Genomic DNA, 18,958 nt, shown 5'->3' on the forward strand with positions numbered 1-18,958 from the left:
GTATGGTCAAGTTTAGTGACTTTCATTATTCTCAATATCCAGCCGTTTAGAAGATTGTGGTGGAAAATGTATCGGTCAAGCCCTCTTTTGGCCAGGTTAGGTGGTAGCTACAAGTACTGTAGCTATAGTTGAAATCGGTCTATAGATTACATTTGGACATGAGTGGCATATACTGTATTAGCCTCTGAGAGGTCTTCTACCACACAACAACTAACATTTCCATACAATGACATTGTTATTTTAATTCCCATCTCTTTACCCTGTTTGTCCCCTTTCTCCCCGTCCCCTCTCCCATTCCCCTTTGGCATAGTAGTGACCTCAAACAAGGATGTGGCACTCCATCAATCCAAAACAAACGAATATGCTCGGACCCATCCAATGTTAAACGAATGGCCGTGTTGGATGGAAAGGGTCTTGGAGCTCAAAGCCTCACCCACGTCTGTTGGGATGAGTGGGAACAGTGGAGGTCATTGTGGCCAGGGCGGTGCAGGGTGTGCATTTATGAATGGCTGGGCCTCGAGGCAAAGGCACTGAACAATGCTGGTACACTGAGGAGACTGATTTCCATATGGGAGAGGAGGAGGGTGGGCAGTTTACCCCCCCCCCCCCCCCCTCTTGATGGGGCATGGTACAGAGAGGAGCGAGAGGTCTCTTCATGGCAGCGCGAGTGGTGGCGTGACGGTTAGCTTATAGTAGTACGTGTGCTTGTTGTTGGGGACAGGCTTGTTGGCGCTGAGGCTAGAAGCCCAAGAGAGGGAGAGAAACGCCTGTGACACTCACCTGACTGCACAGGTGAGTAAAAGCTCTGGACAATATCCTTTTCATGGAATTAGTTGGAGTTAATTGGTCCATGGAGATAGTTGGAGTCAGTTGGTCCATGGAGATAGTCGGAGTCAGTTGATCCATGGAGTCCATTGATTATTTACTTCAATTGATGGAGGCTATTGACTTGGTTGCTCAGTGCTTTTTGGCCTCTCTGTGTGTCGTACATTTTGTTAGAGATGTCTAGATCAGTGGTTTTCAACCGGTGTGCTGAATTGTTTTGATCCCTTACTTATAAAGGTGACCTGACCTGTGGAATGCACATGGAATTTTGACTTGGGAGCACCAGTGCGCTCAGATAAAACATTGACAATACATTAATAATATATTGACATTGGCACATGGTTATATCTGTACCGTTGTTTTTCAAGTCCAATATGCTCAGGTTAGCATCAAGAGCAAAGTCATTTGTATAATTTTACTTTGCCTACAAGAACCATTAGCACAGGCAAGTCTGATTAGGCTAAGCTGTAACTACCTGAGCACATTTGTTATTTTTTGGGGGGGGCGTGGATTCCTGGATGCTCTTAAAGGGGTAGCCTACACTCAAATGAATCATAATGAGTAAGGAACTATGCATTAATACATTATAAGTTAATAGGTTAATGTTAGGTGTTCTGCCGAAATGTTTATCCCATCAAGGTGTGCCGCTGTTCATAAACGCTTGGGAACCACTGGTCTAGGTGTTGACTTTGAATGAGTTGTTACACCTGAACGACTCTTGCTGTTCTACAGTAATATTGAAGGTATGAGGAGCAGTGTCTGTATAAGGGTTCAATGTGTCCTCAATAATACAGTGATATAGCAAATGTATTGGATTTCAGTTGTTTTTCATTTAATACTCAGCGGCATGACGCGAAATTGGTAAGACATCGAGTAAAACGAGAATGCTTCTCTTCTTGATTTTCATTTGCAGTAAACAAAAATCTAAAATACATATTTCAACGTGCTTCTAATGTGAGTGGGTAAGTGAAGTGGCAAATGAGCAAGTGAGTGATCTTGTGATTGAGTATTGTGTGTGTGTGTGTGTGGGCGTGCGTGTGCGCGTGAGTGGGGGCTAGTGAAAGCCATGCAATAATCCCAGGACAGATTTTCCTCCGAGTACCACAGAGAAATGAACAGTTCCTGCTTTTACCAGAGCTTTTGCCAGTGTCTCACCACAATTATTTAGAAATCTGAAAGCAGACACTACAGTAAATGAAGATTCCAAATTCTGACGGACTGTTTTAAAGCTTATTGTGCCATAATGTCCTTGCGTGCTGAACACATACAAAAGCTTTTTACAGAAACTATATTAAGAGATGTATTTCTTCATGTGAACCATTGTGGCTAAATAGTCTTAAGAAATAGGTTCCTTTCTCTGGCTCTTCTCCTGCGTGACCACTGATGCGAAAGTACTTTATAGGGAGGAATAAACCAACACACACCTTCAATCTATATGTGGTACAAAAGGAAATAATGCCAGCATAGAAGGTTATGCGAAGGCAAGGGATTCGAACATTGAGGAGGTTTGTGGGAGGATTGAAAATGGCGATACAAATCTTTCCGCTGTAGGTCTTGGCCTCCTGCCTTTAGGGCTATGCAGGTGACTGCTCTGTTTGCCGCCCCCTACTGGGCAGGGTGGAAGAGAGAGAGAGGAGGCCTGTGGTTCACCATCTGTCCACTGTGCTGGGACTGCATTGGGAGGCACTGTACTGGATACTGGTCCAGAGACACACGGCTGCCAGGTAGAGGATACACACATTAGGATAGACCCACACAAATACACTCTTGAATGCATGCAAGTGCATACACACACACAAATGCACTCAGAAAATAAATGTCTGGATGCACACATACAGTACCAGTCCAAAGTTTGGACACACCTACTCATTCAAGGGTTTTTGTCTATTTTTTACTATTTTCTACAATGTAGAATAATAGTGAAGACATCAAAACTATGAAATAACACATATGGAATCATGTAGTAACCAAACAAATGTGAGATTCTTCTTCAAATTCGCCACCGTTTGCCTTGATGACAGCCTTGCATACTCTTGGCATTCTCTCAACCAGCTTGGCTGCTTTTCTTTCACTCTGCGGTCCAACTCATCCCAAACCATCTCCAGTGGGTTGAGGTCAGGTGATTGTGGAGGCCAGGTCATCTGATGCAGCACTCCATTACTCTCCATGGTCAAATAGCCCTTACACAGCCTGGAGGTGTGTTTTGGGTCATTGTCCTGTTGAAAAACAAATGATAGCCCCACGAAGCGCAAACCAGATGGGATGGCATATCACTGCAGAATGATGTGGTAGCCATGCTGGTTAAGTGTGCCTTGAATTCTAAAGAAATCACAGAAAGTGTCACCAGCAAAGCACCCCCACCTACTCTGCGTCTCACAAAGGCACGGAAGTTGGAACCAAAAATCTCAATTTTGGACTCATCAGACCAAAGGACATATTTTCTAATGTCTATTGCTCGTGTTTCTTGTCCCAAGCAAGTCTCTTCTTCTTGTTGGTGTCCTTTAGTAGTGGTTTCTTTGCAGCAATTCAACCACGAAGGCCTGATTCACACAGTCTCCTCTGAACAGTTGATGTTGAGATGTGTCTGGTACTTGAACTCTGTGAAGCATTTATTTGGGCTGCAATTTCTGAGTGGTGGTCCTCATGAGAGCCAGTTTCATCATAGCACTTTATGGTTTTTGCGACTGCACTTGAAGAAACTTTTTAAGTTCTTGAAATTTTCCAGAATGACTGACCTCTTTGCTTATTTGAGCTGTTCTTGCCATAATATGGACTTGGTATTTTACCAAATAGGGCTATCTTCTGTATACCACCTCTACCTTGTCACAACACAACTGATTGTCTCAAACACGTTAAGAAGGAAAGAAATTCCACAAATGAACTTTTAAGAAGGCACACATGTTAATTGACATGCATTCATGAAGCTGGTTGAGCGAATGCCAAGAGTGTGCAAAGCTGTCATCAAGGCAAAGGGTGGCTATTTGCAGAATCTCAAATATAAAATATATTTAGATTTGTTTAACACTTTTTTGGTTACTACATGATTCCATATGTGTTATTTCATAGTTTTGATTTTTTCACTATTATTCTACAAAGTAGAAAATAGCAAAACCTTGAATGAGTAGGTGTGTCCAAACTTTTGACTGTTACTGTACATGCACACGTAGGAACTGTACAGGCACTGTACATGTCACACCTGCATTTTGTCATCAATTTACAGTTTGTAATTGTGGCCTTATAAGCAGCACTCTACCTCACACAGAATGTGTCATATGGAGTGATTGTAGAGGGGTGGGCTTCTCACAGGCAGCTCCGAGTGCTGTGTGTGTGGGAGGGGGGAAAGGGCTTTAAGACCATCTGCTCCTTGGAGTATTTTAGTGGGGGCCAGAGTTTGTGGACCAGCGCTCGTCACAGGCAAACAGCAATGCAAGCTGTGAGCTGACCTGTTCCGGAGAATTCCTCCAGTTTCTGCCTCACAATGGGCAGTGTTCCACGTACAGTGTTTCCTTTATTCCTATGAGCCACCAGCGAGCACTCACATACATAAAGTATATGATATTAAGAATACAAATTATCTTGGCTAAGCTGGCTCATTCTCTTGAGGACAGTGGGGCCATTTGTTGTTGGTTGATCATTTGGAATGTGAGTCATGGTAATATGGCAAGGTGTCATGGCCTGTTTCTGCCCTACTGATTCTGTGTCGATAGTCTCATTGTTGCACTATTCGTCATGGAAATAGTCTACACTAGGGCATATGCACAGTGTACACTGTGATATTATCTTTGAATAATAATTTATAGAATTAAATTATAGGTATGAGGATGCCTGTGATTATTCTGTCTATTAACTACCTGTGTTGGCGCTGGGATAATCCAGCCCCCACAGGCTATGTGAAACGTTATAAAGAACAGGAGGAGTGATCGAGTGTACGCCTAGGGAGATTCTCAATTGAGCAAAAGTACATCCTCTCCTCGACTCCCCCGTCCTCCTCTCCTCTGTGACCCGGAAACCGATAAGTGGTCGAGAGGTTGAGGACAGCGTCAATTCGTTAGTTGGCGAACAAAGGAGTGTCCACAAGAGCATCCTAGCGGCGGCTAGCGCCGTTAGGCCACACCTCCTTTGAATCAGCTGTTGTTTTCTTGAATGAGAAAAGCATGCACACATTTAAAAATGATACACTACTTATTATTTGACCATTAAAACGTCTTGCACAACTAGCTACATTTTTTTTTTTTTTTATCACTTTACACATTTATTTTGGGATTCCACCTCTAGAAACGTAATTTGCCTGCTGATGCTTGAGTGGAGAAGGAGAGTCTCATTTCATACAAGGACATTTGTTTCCAGATTCCCTGGACAGAGGAGAGGATGCAGGAGGCGAGCAAAGCCAATTGAGATTCTCCCATAGACTCCTAAAGGGGAATTTGTGTTGCAGTCATTTATACAATGTGAATGTTTCTAGAGTGAAAGTCCACACTAAGGTCATTGCTTACGCTGTACATTTCAACTACAGTGTGTATCACAATATCACAATACAGAACTGTGACCTGTAGCAGTGTAATGTTGTTATAACTGTATAACACACAGAACCCGACAATCATGAATAAGAAACAACTTTATAAAATGATTTCATCAACGTGTTATTTTTGTCTCAATACCATTAACTAAAGTATAGCAGTTTGGAAATGTTGCCGTGCCAACAGTGCTAACAATGACAGCGCGATAGTGGTCAGATTAGCAGATGAGCATGCATACACTCTCAGCTCTTAGGAGGAACCCTCCCCATGTGGACACGTACATACACACACAGGCACACGCACAGGCACAGGCACAGGCACACACAAAAAATGACCATGGCGCAGGGAAACACTGCTTTGTCCCAACGGAACGACAGAGAGTGGAGGAGGATGGGGGGAGGAGAGAGGAGGGGGCAGGGAGGAAGGTCACATAGCTGTCGTGGCGCCGTAAGGGCCACTGTGCGAAGTGTGTTGGCACGCCGTGTGCTGCACGTGTGTGTAGGGGTCTGTGGCATGCTGCACATTCGTTTGTACAGGCTCCAGTCTGTGAATGAGGTATTCACTCTGACTCTACCAACCTCCCCCACCCAGGCCTACTCAGCCCGTCCTCAATTGTGTTTGTGTTGGGATTCCCTTGAAAACATCCATGGCTTGGTGGATGCCATCATTTGGCCTATGGCTTAATGGCTCTTGGAGACAGTGACTCACGCCACTTAAACTGTAACAACCGCTCCACTATGAAATATAAGTATTCTTTGTTGCGTTGATATGTAAAGTAGGGGGTCCTCCTAGTTGCTTGCTGGACCCTGTTGTCATCCCACATCCACAAACATTCATTATGTGGGACAATATTTGGTGTGTGTCCATGGGAATGCCCAAAACATTTTACAACACCACTATACTTATTTTTAAGTAATAAAATAAGAACCGTCGTTGTTCATTTCTAGATCAAAATCCCAGGTTAGCATCTTTTGGCTTAGTTAAAAAAAAAACGTTTTTTTTTTACTCATTTTGGCTGCAAACGGTAGTCAACGAGGGCACCGTACAATAACTAAAGCCCCTAGCTGAGGGTATGTATGATTCCAATGGAACTGTTTGGAAATGGAGAATATTCTCATCTGAATGGGTATACACCCAGCCATGCTCCTCTTGTCATAGTCACTAGTCATAGTGGTATTATGACTCAACTTCACCCTGAGGTCACTGGCTCTTTGTGGATACAGTAGGTTCTAGCGGGGAAGTTATCTAATGCTAGCAGGGTTACTTTGACCTGGTTGTGAGAGTCAAAGGCCTGGTCCATGGTCTGAGACAGACTGGCCACAGCAGAGAGGGCGGTAGAGGACAGGAATGCGTGGAGTGGGTCTAGGAAAAGGCAGAGAAATGTTTGAATTCATATTCAAAACTACCCACCACACACATTCACCGCAGCCTGCAGCTCACACAGTCACTCTCTTTCCCTCTTTCCCTGTCTTTCTCTCTCTCTCTGCCTCTGTCCCTCTTTCTCTCCCCATCCCCTGTCCTAGAATCCATAGAACCCGGCAGACAGGATTTTACAACCTGCGGAGACACACAAGGGAACCACACGCCCGGGGAGAACGTAGAACTGACAGAACCGAGGGGAGGAACCGAGAGGGAGCCGGAGCCTGGTGCTGAAGCTGGTATGAGGCAAGTGGTCTGTGGCTGGTCTCTGTGCTGGCCGTTTGTCTGTCAATCAATGGCTCTCGTTGTTGTTGCTGGTGGTGTCAGTGCCCTGCTCTCCGGGCTATTCTGTTCATCCCGCCATTGCTGATGCATTGACACTCAGCTCAGACACAGTCCCTTCTCTTGGGATTTTGTCTAATGCAGATTCAATAAATATTTTACTGGCATTGGCTATGATTGCCCTGACCTAGAAGCCTCATGGTTTGGTTTAAAGGGGTCCAAGTCAACTTTTGAAGTGATCTGTATGTGGGACCGTATTTTTTACTTTGGATTTTAAATGTGTATGTCTGTGTGTATAAGTGTTACGACACAGTTTGGAAATGCGCACGAGCAGGCTGTTTGTGTGCGTAGTATCTCATGTTTGAGAATGGGATGTCCGTGTGCCTCAGCCCAGAATAACCTCTCGCTGTTGTTGCCAAACTGCCTAAAACCAACAGAATTTGCCCTTATTTTCCGTAGCAACACAGCTTACCAGCCTATAGACTGTCTGGGGACGTAGTGATGTGTTAATCATGGAGCTCTCCAACACAATCCACTCTTAGGCCCACCATCTGCAGCCACCGGCTGCTCGGAGGGGGGCCAAAGACAAGTTATTGCCTCCATAGCATCATGGATGACATGCAGGGGGAGACACAGACTGGTAGATACAGAGTAAAGGGTCCAAACAACCAACGGACCAAATTATGATGGTTGACGCCATGATGTAATGTAACGGATAAGGGCCTAGGGACTAGGGTAGTGAGTCGTGGTTCTGAACAGGGCCCAACAGTGACTGTCCGTCGAAGACCTGGGACTTACGTATGAATAGCCTAATGAGTGACTCTACTAGCACTCAGAGAGTGTGCGTCACCATGTCTATGTGCCAGTGCCAGTGAAGAGCCTGCTGTCCATCTAAGGCAGCAGGGCTGATGTCATCGCCTGATGCTGATGTCACTTTTTTTTTTTTTACAGAGAAGTCAAGGGAGAGGGCTGTTGAGGTGTCTGGGTGTGATTGGGCACCCTCTAGTGAACATTACTACTACTACTACTGCGACCACCAAGCTGAGGAATCAGATATTTTCTGTCTTGGCTACTTTTCGCCCATTGAGCAATTCAAGGTAATAGTCAGTAATGTCTACTGTCTTTTTACACACAATCATGTTGACATATGTCATTGTTACCCGAGATAAAAGCGACATAGGCTCGTAAGAATATGTAAACAAACAAAAAAAGACATTTAACCATTGCAGCTACATGTCACCACATACTTATATGTCACTATAATATTATATTCAATATATATCACATAGCATTGGGCTCCATTGGTCCAGAACAGAATGGTAAAGGTTGAAGTTGTGGATGTGTAATTGAGGTCCGATGTCTGTTGCAGAGGCCTCTGGTTCAGGGTTAAATAGACACCATGTGGTGTTTGGAGCTGCTTCTGCCGCTGTTGCTAATCATCAAAGGTAAAACCTATATGTTTCTCATTCCCTCTTGTCAGTGTGAATAACTACTCGATTACATCACAATAACTAAGACTGTAAATTCCCTTGAAGACTACAGATGTAATGCTAAGAAATCCAGGATTCTAGATATGCAATTGCAATGTGAAACTGATTGACAGTTGACTTTTTAGAGTGTGTCAAACTTACAGCAAACAACACTAAAACAAAAGGGTACAGCATTGTCACAGGGTCCAACTGGCACACATGGCAGCAGGGAATCAGCCTACTGTTCCAGTGCTTTGTGATGGCTGGCTGGTGTCCATCTTGGCTCAACCTAGTCCCTCTCACTTGAACAGTGGTGCCAGTGGTGAGAGTGAGACATATGCTTCCTCCACATAGGGTCTCTGCTCTTACCGTCTCAAGCAGGGATAACATCATGATATCATCCTCTGTTCTCTCTCTCTCTCTCTCTCTCTCTCTCTCTCTCTCTCTCTCTCTCTCTCTCTCTTTGTCTCTCTGTTCATCTTTTCTCAGTGATTCCATTTGAAACTCTAGATGTATTGTAGATTTATTGTTCATTAATACAGTATACAGTTTCGCTCTCAATATTCCCATTTCCAATCTTAGTCCCATATCCCTCCTTCCCTCCCTCAGATGTCAGTGGCCAGTGGAACGTATGGATACCCAGGGACATCTCGGCCATGACCAACTCCTGCGTGGTCATCCCCTGCACATTCATGTACCCGTCCGGTATCCGTCTGCACTACGGCATCCACGGAATCTGGTACTTTGGCCAGCCCTACCCCCAGCTCTTCCCACCTGTGGTGTTCAAGACGCGCACAGAAATCGTACATGAAAGTTACCAAGGGCGTACCAAGCTCATCGGGGACCTGCACCAGAGGAACTGCACTCTGCTCATCAGTAATATTGGTACAGAGCACTCAGGGAGGTACTACTTCCGTGCCGACCTGGGCGGTGCCAACATCTACACTTACCCAGACTTCTCTGAGCTCAAGGTGTTGGGTAAGCCTGCTGAGAGACCCTGAGAGGCCATGTTTATAATTGAATGTGTCACATTTATGGGCTGGTTTGCCCTAGCCTGGTACCATATATGTTGTGCTGTCTTGTCAACTACTGTGGACACTGACAGTAGGAGATGGCAAGCACAAATAGATCTGGGACCAGGCTAGGATTGCACTAGCTGTGATTATAATTATTGTAGTTTTAACGAGAATAGGTAAATATTGTGAATTGGTGAATTTTCTCTTGTTCGCTTATGTCCTCTCTGTCCCCCAGACCAGCCGAACATTGACATCCCTGAGGAGATAGTCGCTGACGAGAATCTGGAGTTGACCTGCTATGCTCCAGACAACTGTCCAGAGAATAGCCCAGAGATCCAATGGATGTACACAGACTACCTGCCTGAACCTGAGTATACCTCAGACTACGTGGCAGAGAGCAACACAGCCGTGCTGTCCAGCACGCTCACCTTCACCCCCAGGCCCATGCACAACGGTCAGCTGCTGGGCTGCAGGGTCTCCTACCCCAACACCACCCTGGTCTACGAGAGACTCATCTCTCTGGACGTCAAGTGTAAGTGACCAACTGACCGTTGCAGAACCATTGTCAATATCGACAGTCACCCATTATTCTCCATCTACAGTAGAAGGACAACAACTTGATTTAGCAATGTATTGCATGATTGCGACATGGTACGCATTGGGTGTGTTAGCCTGGCATCCAAACCTGTTTTTTTGTTGGGTCTGGTTTAACCAGGTAATACACTTGTCACTTTTACAAGTCTAACCCCACCTTCCCCTTCCTCTCACCCCAGATGCCCCTCGCTCGGTGTGGGTGAACGTGTCCGCGGAGGTGATGGAGGGCAGCTCGGTAACGCTGCACTGCGAGGTGGACAGTAACCCTCCTCCCAGGATCTCCTGGCTGTTTGGGGACCAGGAGCTGCTGTGGGACACAGCCTCCAATGCCTCGTTCTCCCTGGAGGACTTAACCCCCTCTCAGGAGGGCATCTACACCTGCGTGGGGGATAACGGCTACGGCGTCATGAACACGTCCATGTACCTGGCTGTCTTGTGTAAGTGTCATTGTGCAACATGGTGTTTGTGGAATAATCAAAAATAGTTACATTTAATCATTGTAGTTATACAGTATGTCAACCAAGCTGACATTTTAGTGTCTGTCACTTGCGGTGACATAGGTGACCGACCGGCTCGATTCGGTCTTATTTAGTCAAATTTGAAACAGTGTTTTTTTTTACATTGGATAAAAGTAGAGACTAGAAAATGGTATATCAAACATTAAAGTTGAGGAACAATGTCAAACTAATTCTGCTTTGAAAGTTGATTAACTTGTAACCCCACTTTTAAGAAAATGGCACTTGAATGTTTTGGTAGACCTACTGGAGAGCTCTTCTTTGTCTACACCCATTCAGCATTGTTCACACCCTCTTAATACATAGCCTCACCCATCTCTGTAAGGATTCACATGTGAGGCCATGTGCTAAACAGTGAGTATGGTCATGTACTAAACAACCAAAGATTTTAAGACTATAGGCTGGTTTATACTACTTCTATCAACATGCCTGTATACAGTTAATCATTACAGGAAAATAAACTCACAACAAGATTATTATTTACAAGTTAATGGTTCGCTAATTACAGAAAATAGCTTATGGTTTAATTTTTTAACTTGGACACTGTCTCGTTGGCCTAACATTATATCCTAATTTGATTTTGGGGCAGGTCATGCTGTTCTTCACATTACAGTCTCTGGTAAACACACACTATAACAAATACAATAAAAAAGTTTATTTGTCACATGCACAGTGTAAACTGTACAGTGAAATGGCTAATTGCATAGTGGAGTCTTTTGTTTAGACATGTAGATAACTAGCTATCTGGCTAAACAATGAACCATTATCCCAACTCATAGCATTAGTACCCTACATGAATCTACAGGTAGCTTTACTAGCAAATGGCTCTGCGATACGAATAATATTACTACACAGATCATACACGTAATATTTGCTAGCGAGCCAGCCAGCTAATGTTAACTAGCTAGCTAACGGTACGCTTTAACTTGCAATGAAAACGACTTTCTGACAAAATTAGAAATGTATAATATCTGAAAATGTAGCTAGCTATACTCTCTTACAGTACATGGATGAACGCTTCTCCCTCTGTCACGGATGACATGGTTGCCCTTAATTATGAAGATGTAATCCGGAGACATGTGTTTTATACAGCAGACTTCCGTGTTTTCTTTTTGACTCCCTCCACATTTGCTATAAAACGCTTACATTTTCTCCATCTCCTTAGCTATCATGCTCTGCTTCCACAGGGAATTCCACTGATTTCAAAACTCGGTCCTCCAGAAAGTGGAGAACTATCTTTCAGAAAAATCTGTGTTAGAAAGGATGACCTAGACATACTGAGCAACTCATTATAGACAGAAGCATACATGGCAGACCAGTCCGAACTCATCTCTCGGCATGTCCAGCCCATCCATTATCTCAGCCTGTCCAGCCCATCCATTATCTCAGCCAATCATGGCTAGTTCCCTCTTTTTCTGTGGCTAAACCAACTAGGCTCGTAATTTAACAATTATATTCATATTTACAGATGGCATACAAGTTTGATATTAAGGCACATGAAAGTGCACATAATCCAGAAGGCATTTCTGCCCCAAAACTTATTTTTATGAATTAAAAAAATATTTTAAAAAATTCAAATGTGTCTCCTGTGAAGTAGTAATGCGCAATATATATAACAATGTATTAGTTATGTGATAAACCTGGCCCATAGCTTCCTGTTCTTGTTGATACACAGCACAACATTTCATCCTCTGTAACTGACTCCTTTGTTCAACTCCTTTCTTTCTCCTCATTTAACTCTACCTTTCATCACCTCTCTATACTCCTTGCAGACCCTCCCAGTGAGCCAGTGGTAAATGGCTCCCTGACCATTTTGGAAGGTTCCTCCATCTCCCTGCAATGTAGCACACAAGGCAATCCCACGCCCACCCTCACCTGGCTGAAGGACGGGGAGCTGGTGGGCACCATCACGGCCGCAGAGGTGTCTGTGCTGGAGCTTCTGAAGCTCACCCCTCAGGGAGACGGACAGTACCGCTGCCTGGCAGAGAACGAACACGGACGAGCCAGCAGCTCCCTCAACATCACTGTGGAATGTGAGTGGGTCATCATGTCATGTTGTATCATAACACGTGGTATCATATCACACCGTATTGTACCACACTACATTACACTACGCTACACCATCCCATCCCACTCTACATGTCAGTCATAGCCCTACCTCCACCCTCTCTTCAGATGCCCCAGTCCTTCTGGACGAGTCCAAGTGCACAGTGGTGAGGGAGGGAGTCCAGTGTGTTTGCATGGCTACGGGTAACCCTGAGCCCATCATCGAGTTCTACCTCCCCGACAAGAACATCACCGTCAACGACACGGACGGCCGCTACAACTACTACACGCGCACGGACGGCCACACGTCCACGGGCATGATAAAACTACGGGAGAAGGGCGAGCGCCTGGGCAACGGTGCTGTCAATGTGCACTGCAGCATTAGCAACATGTACGGGTCTGAGAGCTTTCATCTGGAGCTACAGCAGGAGAGTGAGTACACAAGTTCAGGTTCATGGTTAAACACATAACTGCATACCATTAAAAGGCAAACAATTGTATAGCCAAGCATACATGAGAGATTGAATTGAAATGAGATGTGTAGGACATTTATATGATATGTAGATTGACTGTATAAGTAAGACCACCAACTGGCTACCCCATTGGATTGATATTGAAATGGAATTATCTCGAAGTAAATAAGTTATAGTACCATGACCTAGTTAAACAGTATTTTCTGTTTCTACACTGTCTTCAATATGATGTTCTTGTCTGACGTTAGAGAAGTACATGATGGCAGTGATCGTTGGCACCATCGGTGGAGTGGCTGTCATCGCCTTCATCATCGCAGCAGTGAGATATGTGGGCCATAACAACAAGAAGTGAGTATCCACCCTTCACTAACTGTGACAGGGGTCGATGCGAGTTACAGGTGGTCATTTCCTGTTTGAATTGACGATAAGGAAACACTTCAGCCTAGCCATCCATTCTAAAACACCTCTGTGTATTCATGAGTGAATGATTGATCGATGGACGCACGTGAGAATCATGGTCATTAGTTATGCTAACGCCAGAGCGAGTTAGCGGGTTAGCAAGCCAGACTAACCGTAGCCTATAGTTTGCAGGCTCAATTCCCTGCTTTGTTACTGCTTTGTACCCTTGACCTGCTATGCTAAAAATACAGCCACGGTAGCCTACTTAACTAAGGTGCTTCAGCATTATAGCTATACATCACATTCAGACAAAAGCTTTTACAGGAAGTCGCACTAAGAGAGGGTGTCGGCTCAACCGCTACTAAACCCATGAAACATTAACCACAACCGTGAACGTCGACCACAACCATGAACCATAGGCCTGTAGATCATTAACTATGTTGGGAAACAGGCCCTTGTTTTAAAATGGATGCCCAGGCTTGGAGTGTCACCCTGAGTTAGTTAGTGGCCATGAGACCGAGTCTGATCTTGTGACTCCACCCCCCCAGAGAGAATGGCAACCCTGGGCAGGACCTGGTCTCTAAACTGGAGAACCCAGCATTGTACTACAGCACAGTCAAGAAGGACAAACAATGTTTGAGGAAGAAAGTGGTGAGACATGTTGATGATGATGACAATAATGGAGATAATGACCATTCTCAGATCTGTCTTAGACGGGAACATGATAGCTTACCCGTTGCTGATACTGATACTATACTCGTTCAAATCATGTCCCATTTTTGATGTACAGTAAGGTTAATTCCGTGGAGATACTCATAAAACTTCTCATGTTAAAGAGAAAATGTAAACTTCCCCAGCCAACTACTGGCCTAGCCTGAGAATCCCAGTACCACTGTAGCTATCAGTCCCAGTACCACTGGGGTAGCTGCGACCAAAGCCTTTCCAAACCACTGTTTTCTGCTTCATCGCTTCTCTGCGTTCTTCTGTCTCTTTTTCTCTTTCCTAACTCTTGCACAGCTTAAGACAGAGCTTCTGGGCTCAAAGTTTAACTCCATTCTAGAGGAGAGCACGGTAAGGTTCCTGAACAACCCCGCCCCAACCCCAACTCCAAGTCTCAGTGGTAGACAGCATCCCTCACACACCCCAGACAGCAAAATTATACGATGGCCCAAATTCGGCCATAATCTAAAATATTATGATTTACCGTTTGGCCGAGTTAACCACTTGGTGTTACGGTCCTGAAGTGGATCTGTAGCATGAAATGTCCAGACCTTGCCCGGCAAGGTGGATGTGGCCCACATTCTAACCAAAAGTAGCCCAATAACTATGGGATGTTGTTAGGGCCACTTAAATCAAGCCAGAGATGGCCCATAAGCAAAGTGCCAACCCTCCCCCAGTTCGCAGCTCCTACATTCGGACCATATTTGGGCCATATGACGCATTGTGGTGCCAAAACTGAGCTATACTGTATGTGTCACCAAACAACCAGATCTGGCCCATATTCGTCTGCTGTCTGAGATCCGCTTCCATGCGCTGTATCTCCTTTCATTTCCACGACTGTTGTTGCATGGCTGCCTCGATACTAACAGGAAATGCTAAACCGCCTCAATCTCCTTGTCTTACGCCTCTGCTCACCAATAACCACTAACCCTCCTTTCTCCTCTTTCAATGTCTGTCATGTTATTCCTTTATACACTCTATGTTCTGAGGTGTCAATGGCTTTGGTGGCACTGCGCAGGTATAACCTGTGAGTCTGAATGGGCCTTCTCTCTTTCCATACCTTCAACAGGGAGAAGACGGGGATTATCAACCTGTGGGCTCTATGGCAGACCTGGAGAGGCAAGAGCTGAACTATGCCGCCCTGGAGTTTCTGGGGGGGCGCTCCAGGGATGGGGGGACCTCAGGGAGGGGGGATGACGGCAGCGACTACACCGAGATCAAGGCCAAATGAATCGCGATCCTTCCCTGACCCATCGTCACCGCGGGACACAGTGGCAGCCATGTTGTCGCCCCCTTCCTCACGTCATTCACCCCCTCTTCAAACGTCTTCCCCCCTCCCCCGTGGACACCATCACCACCCTTCACCATCACACCGAGATCCCCCATCGTCTCCCCCCGTCCCTGACTCATTTCAAATGATGCCCCCGTTAGTTGACCCCCAAGCCTCCAGGGGGAGCCCCAGTGACATCTCGCCACCCAGGACTGCTGGTAGCTACTTGCAAGGTCGGAACACGGCCCAGTGGACAATGTAAAAAGATCTTTGTATTATCAGCAGCTGTCGGTCTCCCAGCTCTTACCCTACTGGTCATAGTCACAAAATTTCCTCATAACAGGTACAATGTTTTAGTTACTGTACTGTATCATCTAGATTCAATGTTGCTATTCCCATCTCTATACCATTAATTGTTGGCATTGCTATCAAGCTTGGGACACAGTAACACATTTTCTGGGGCTCCCCTTCTGTATGTCACCCTATATCATACTTATAGCTAGCCTGGTTAAACCAGATTGAACGCTGCGCTCACCAGTTTTCCTGTGAAAGGCAACGCAATCAGCTTGGATACCAGGCTAACTATCTAGATCTGTCCATTATAGTCCTTCTCCACTGTGTCCGCTGCCAGTCGAAGTGTCTGGGAAAGGGGTGTATTTTGTGCTTTTTATTTTCTTATCTCTATTTCTGACCCTGGATCTGGAGGAAATCTTCTCTCTTCCTGATCCAGTGGTTGTCAACACTGACCAGTGTTCAACAAACGTCAGGCCTGACACATATCCAACTGAAGCCAGTCATCTTCATCTCACATATTCTGCTCCCACATATAGTTCAATAGTGATGTGTGCTGTGACTCAGTGGCTTTTTGATGATGATGAGAAATGAATATTTATTTGATTTTATATAAAGAGAGAAGATGGATACTCTTAGAGGTTTGTCCAGCCTTGAACACAAGGTTCTGTTCGTCCAAGAAGTGGGCTGATTTTTTAGTTCTGATGCATTATAAGCACTGGTTGAGTTGTGGTTTGCTCTTCGGGAACTGTGCCGGGCTAACACAGAATGTTCTGTTTATGCCGTTGCCCATGATTTAATTATAGCATTTTTGGACGATTTCTCTGTTTTGCTAAGGATAAGTGTTAACTTATCCTTAAATGGGAACCAATGGGTTAGAATACATTTTTTGGATCAATCTGGCATACATGACTCCACGGTAGCACTTGCACAGCAGGCCAAAATGTATCTCGTTGAGACAATGTGTGTGTGTGTGTGTGTGTGCAAACAGTGCTGAAAGATCAGCGAACACTGATCACAGTGTTTCAAAGTATCACTTTACCGGAGACCGCTTCTCCCAAAATGTCTTCTTCAATGGTTGTGAATTGTGAAATCGAAGCCTAATCCTATACGGTTGTATCAGATGAGGCGTTTGAGTGGCACAACATTAAAGCTGATATACCAGTTGGTTGTGCTGTTCAAATATACGTGATCAACTCATGTAATGTAATCCCCAAGCTCACTAATGGCATCACTTGATAACAATGACTGTTAATACAATATTAATAAGCTGCATATGGATGGGTAAAAAGATACCAGTATACATTATGTAAATAAATACCCTGCATGACTATTATGCTGTCAGCCATATGTGTAAAAATACTACGGTATGTACAGTACATGCTCAGTATTACAACAATGATTTACACAGGCAAGTCGGATACAGGTTTGGCAACACTTTAACTGACTTCTCTGTCATAAGGGTGACATAACGCTGTCATAAGGGTGACATAACGCTGTCATAACATAACACATGTCATTTTCGGTCGTGAAAACTGATGTCAAAATACTGACAACCCTTTACACTGTCATGACACAAATGGATATTTATGTAAATTAGTTGGCTAGCGGTATCCTAAGCCAATAAGCTGACTGAAGCAAAGATTTGTGCCATGACAGTGTCAAGTCAGCTGTCAAGCTTATGTCAGCTGTCATGACTGTTAATAACATATTTTATGTAATTGTTCTGACATGGTTTAGTCACTAGAAGTAATGTCAGAGTGCTCAAGATGTGTTACCCAACGTTGAGACATGCCAATATGGACATCAGTTTAGTAACACTTACTGTCGTCAGTTCTCTTGAACGCCACATGGGGGGTTAATTTCTTTCTAAACCTGGAAACAAAATGGAGAAGCGCTGTTCATGTCTTATCTAATTTGTTTGTCACATAGTGTGTTGGAAAGCAGATTTGTACTTTCTTTACTTTGTGGTATTCATTATTGTTATTGTGATTTTTTTATTTTATATATCTTTGACACAATAATTCCGATCAGAATTCTGCAATCCTTCTGCAAATTACCACAGTTTTCACTTAATGACAATATGAGCTCTATGATGATGTTTGATCACTCTCTTTATTTTACAAGTCTGTCCCGCCTCAAGCAAAGCCATCTTTCTTTGGTTCCAAACAACAAATAAATAAAGTAAACAACAGAGAATGTGACCCACTCAGTTTATCTATATAGTGTGTTATCTGTTCTCTCATACCCAAAACAGTAAGGACAATACACCCCAAATACATTCTATATCTCCATGTATTAGTATGACTAAATTAATACAGTATGTAACAGTTATTCCTCCCACACCACTCCTCATTGTTTGCAGAAGCGACATCACACAAAGCTTTTCTTTCAACCATTTCACTTGATAATATGTGCAAATGTGTTACCTTGATTATCTACATAACATCTTTATTAACATAGTTGAACATGAGGAAGATAACAAAAAACTTGTAGCTTCCTTATGTGCTTTTACTTAAAATACAACATAATTTGGTTAAAATGTTGCTTTTTTTTGTTGTTGCATAAAACCAGAGACATTAACTCAGAAAAAAGTTTGAATTCATTCACATAAAAATGGTTTCTGCGCCTTCACACACACAAAAAAAAACATAAGCAATGGAAAATGTCATTTAAGGTTAGGCATTAGGTTTAGCTGTGTGGTTAAGGCTAATTAGGTTTAACATCAGATGTTATGACTTTGGGGCTGTGTCAGCTATTGACCACTCTGCAGAGCTGCCTCCAGAATGAGATTCATGCCAAAAAACAGTAACCTGTGACTTGGTGCCCGGGGAGCTGTTGTTGTGGAGGGTTGTTCAAGAGAACAACGGCAGGCAATGGCATGTAGGATTTTATACCAGAAACCCTCCTGTTTTCCCATCGGATGTGGAATTGGAACTGGTAACCCTCCGGTTGCTGGCTCGTCTCTCTAACTGGTAGGCTACGGTCTCTAGTTGCAAATTTCACTTAGCATAACGGAGCTAAAAGGTTTTCCTTGAGTATCATTTACCTTGCTCAGACAGTCCTACATTGCATCATTTATAGATAAAAAATATATATAAATATAACAATGATAAGAATTT

At 44.1% G+C, this 18,958-nt stretch overlaps 1 protein-coding gene across 3 annotated transcripts; it reads left to right on the forward strand.

The window, feature by feature from the left end:
* The first annotated feature begins 630 nt into the window (after positions 1–630).
* Positions 631–18,030, forward strand: LOC139393191 (myelin-associated glycoprotein-like). Of its 3 annotated transcripts, none has more exons than XM_071141631.1 (12): positions 646–792; positions 6,866–7,007; positions 7,995–8,140; positions 8,413–8,488; positions 9,122–9,490; positions 9,764–10,060; positions 10,302–10,559; positions 12,410–12,670; positions 12,813–13,115; positions 13,405–13,504; positions 14,104–14,206; positions 15,345–18,030. In XM_071141631.1, exons 4-12 carry the CDS (start codon positions 8,443–8,445, stop codon positions 15,504–15,506), a joined length of 1,899 nt encoding a protein of 632 aa, XP_070997732.1. In that variant the 5' UTR covers positions 646–792; positions 6,866–7,007; positions 7,995–8,140; positions 8,413–8,442; the 3' UTR covers positions 15,507–18,030. The 3 variants fall into 3 exon arrangements, with proteins under 3 accessions (XP_070997740.1, XP_070997732.1, XP_070997728.1); XM_071141627.1 differs by lacking the exon at positions 646–792 and adding an exon at positions 14,573–14,626 and having other exon boundaries at positions 6,859–7,007; XM_071141639.1 differs by lacking the exon at positions 14,104–14,206 and having other exon boundaries at positions 631–792.
* The last annotated feature ends 928 nt before the right edge of the window (positions 18,031–18,958 follow it).

The sequence above is a fragment of the Oncorhynchus clarkii genome, chromosome 3 (genome assembly GCF_045791955.1).
Source record: "Oncorhynchus clarkii lewisi isolate Uvic-CL-2024 chromosome 3, UVic_Ocla_1.0, whole genome shotgun sequence".
NCBI classification, from domain to species: domain Eukaryota; kingdom Metazoa; phylum Chordata; class Actinopteri; order Salmoniformes; family Salmonidae; genus Oncorhynchus; species Oncorhynchus clarkii.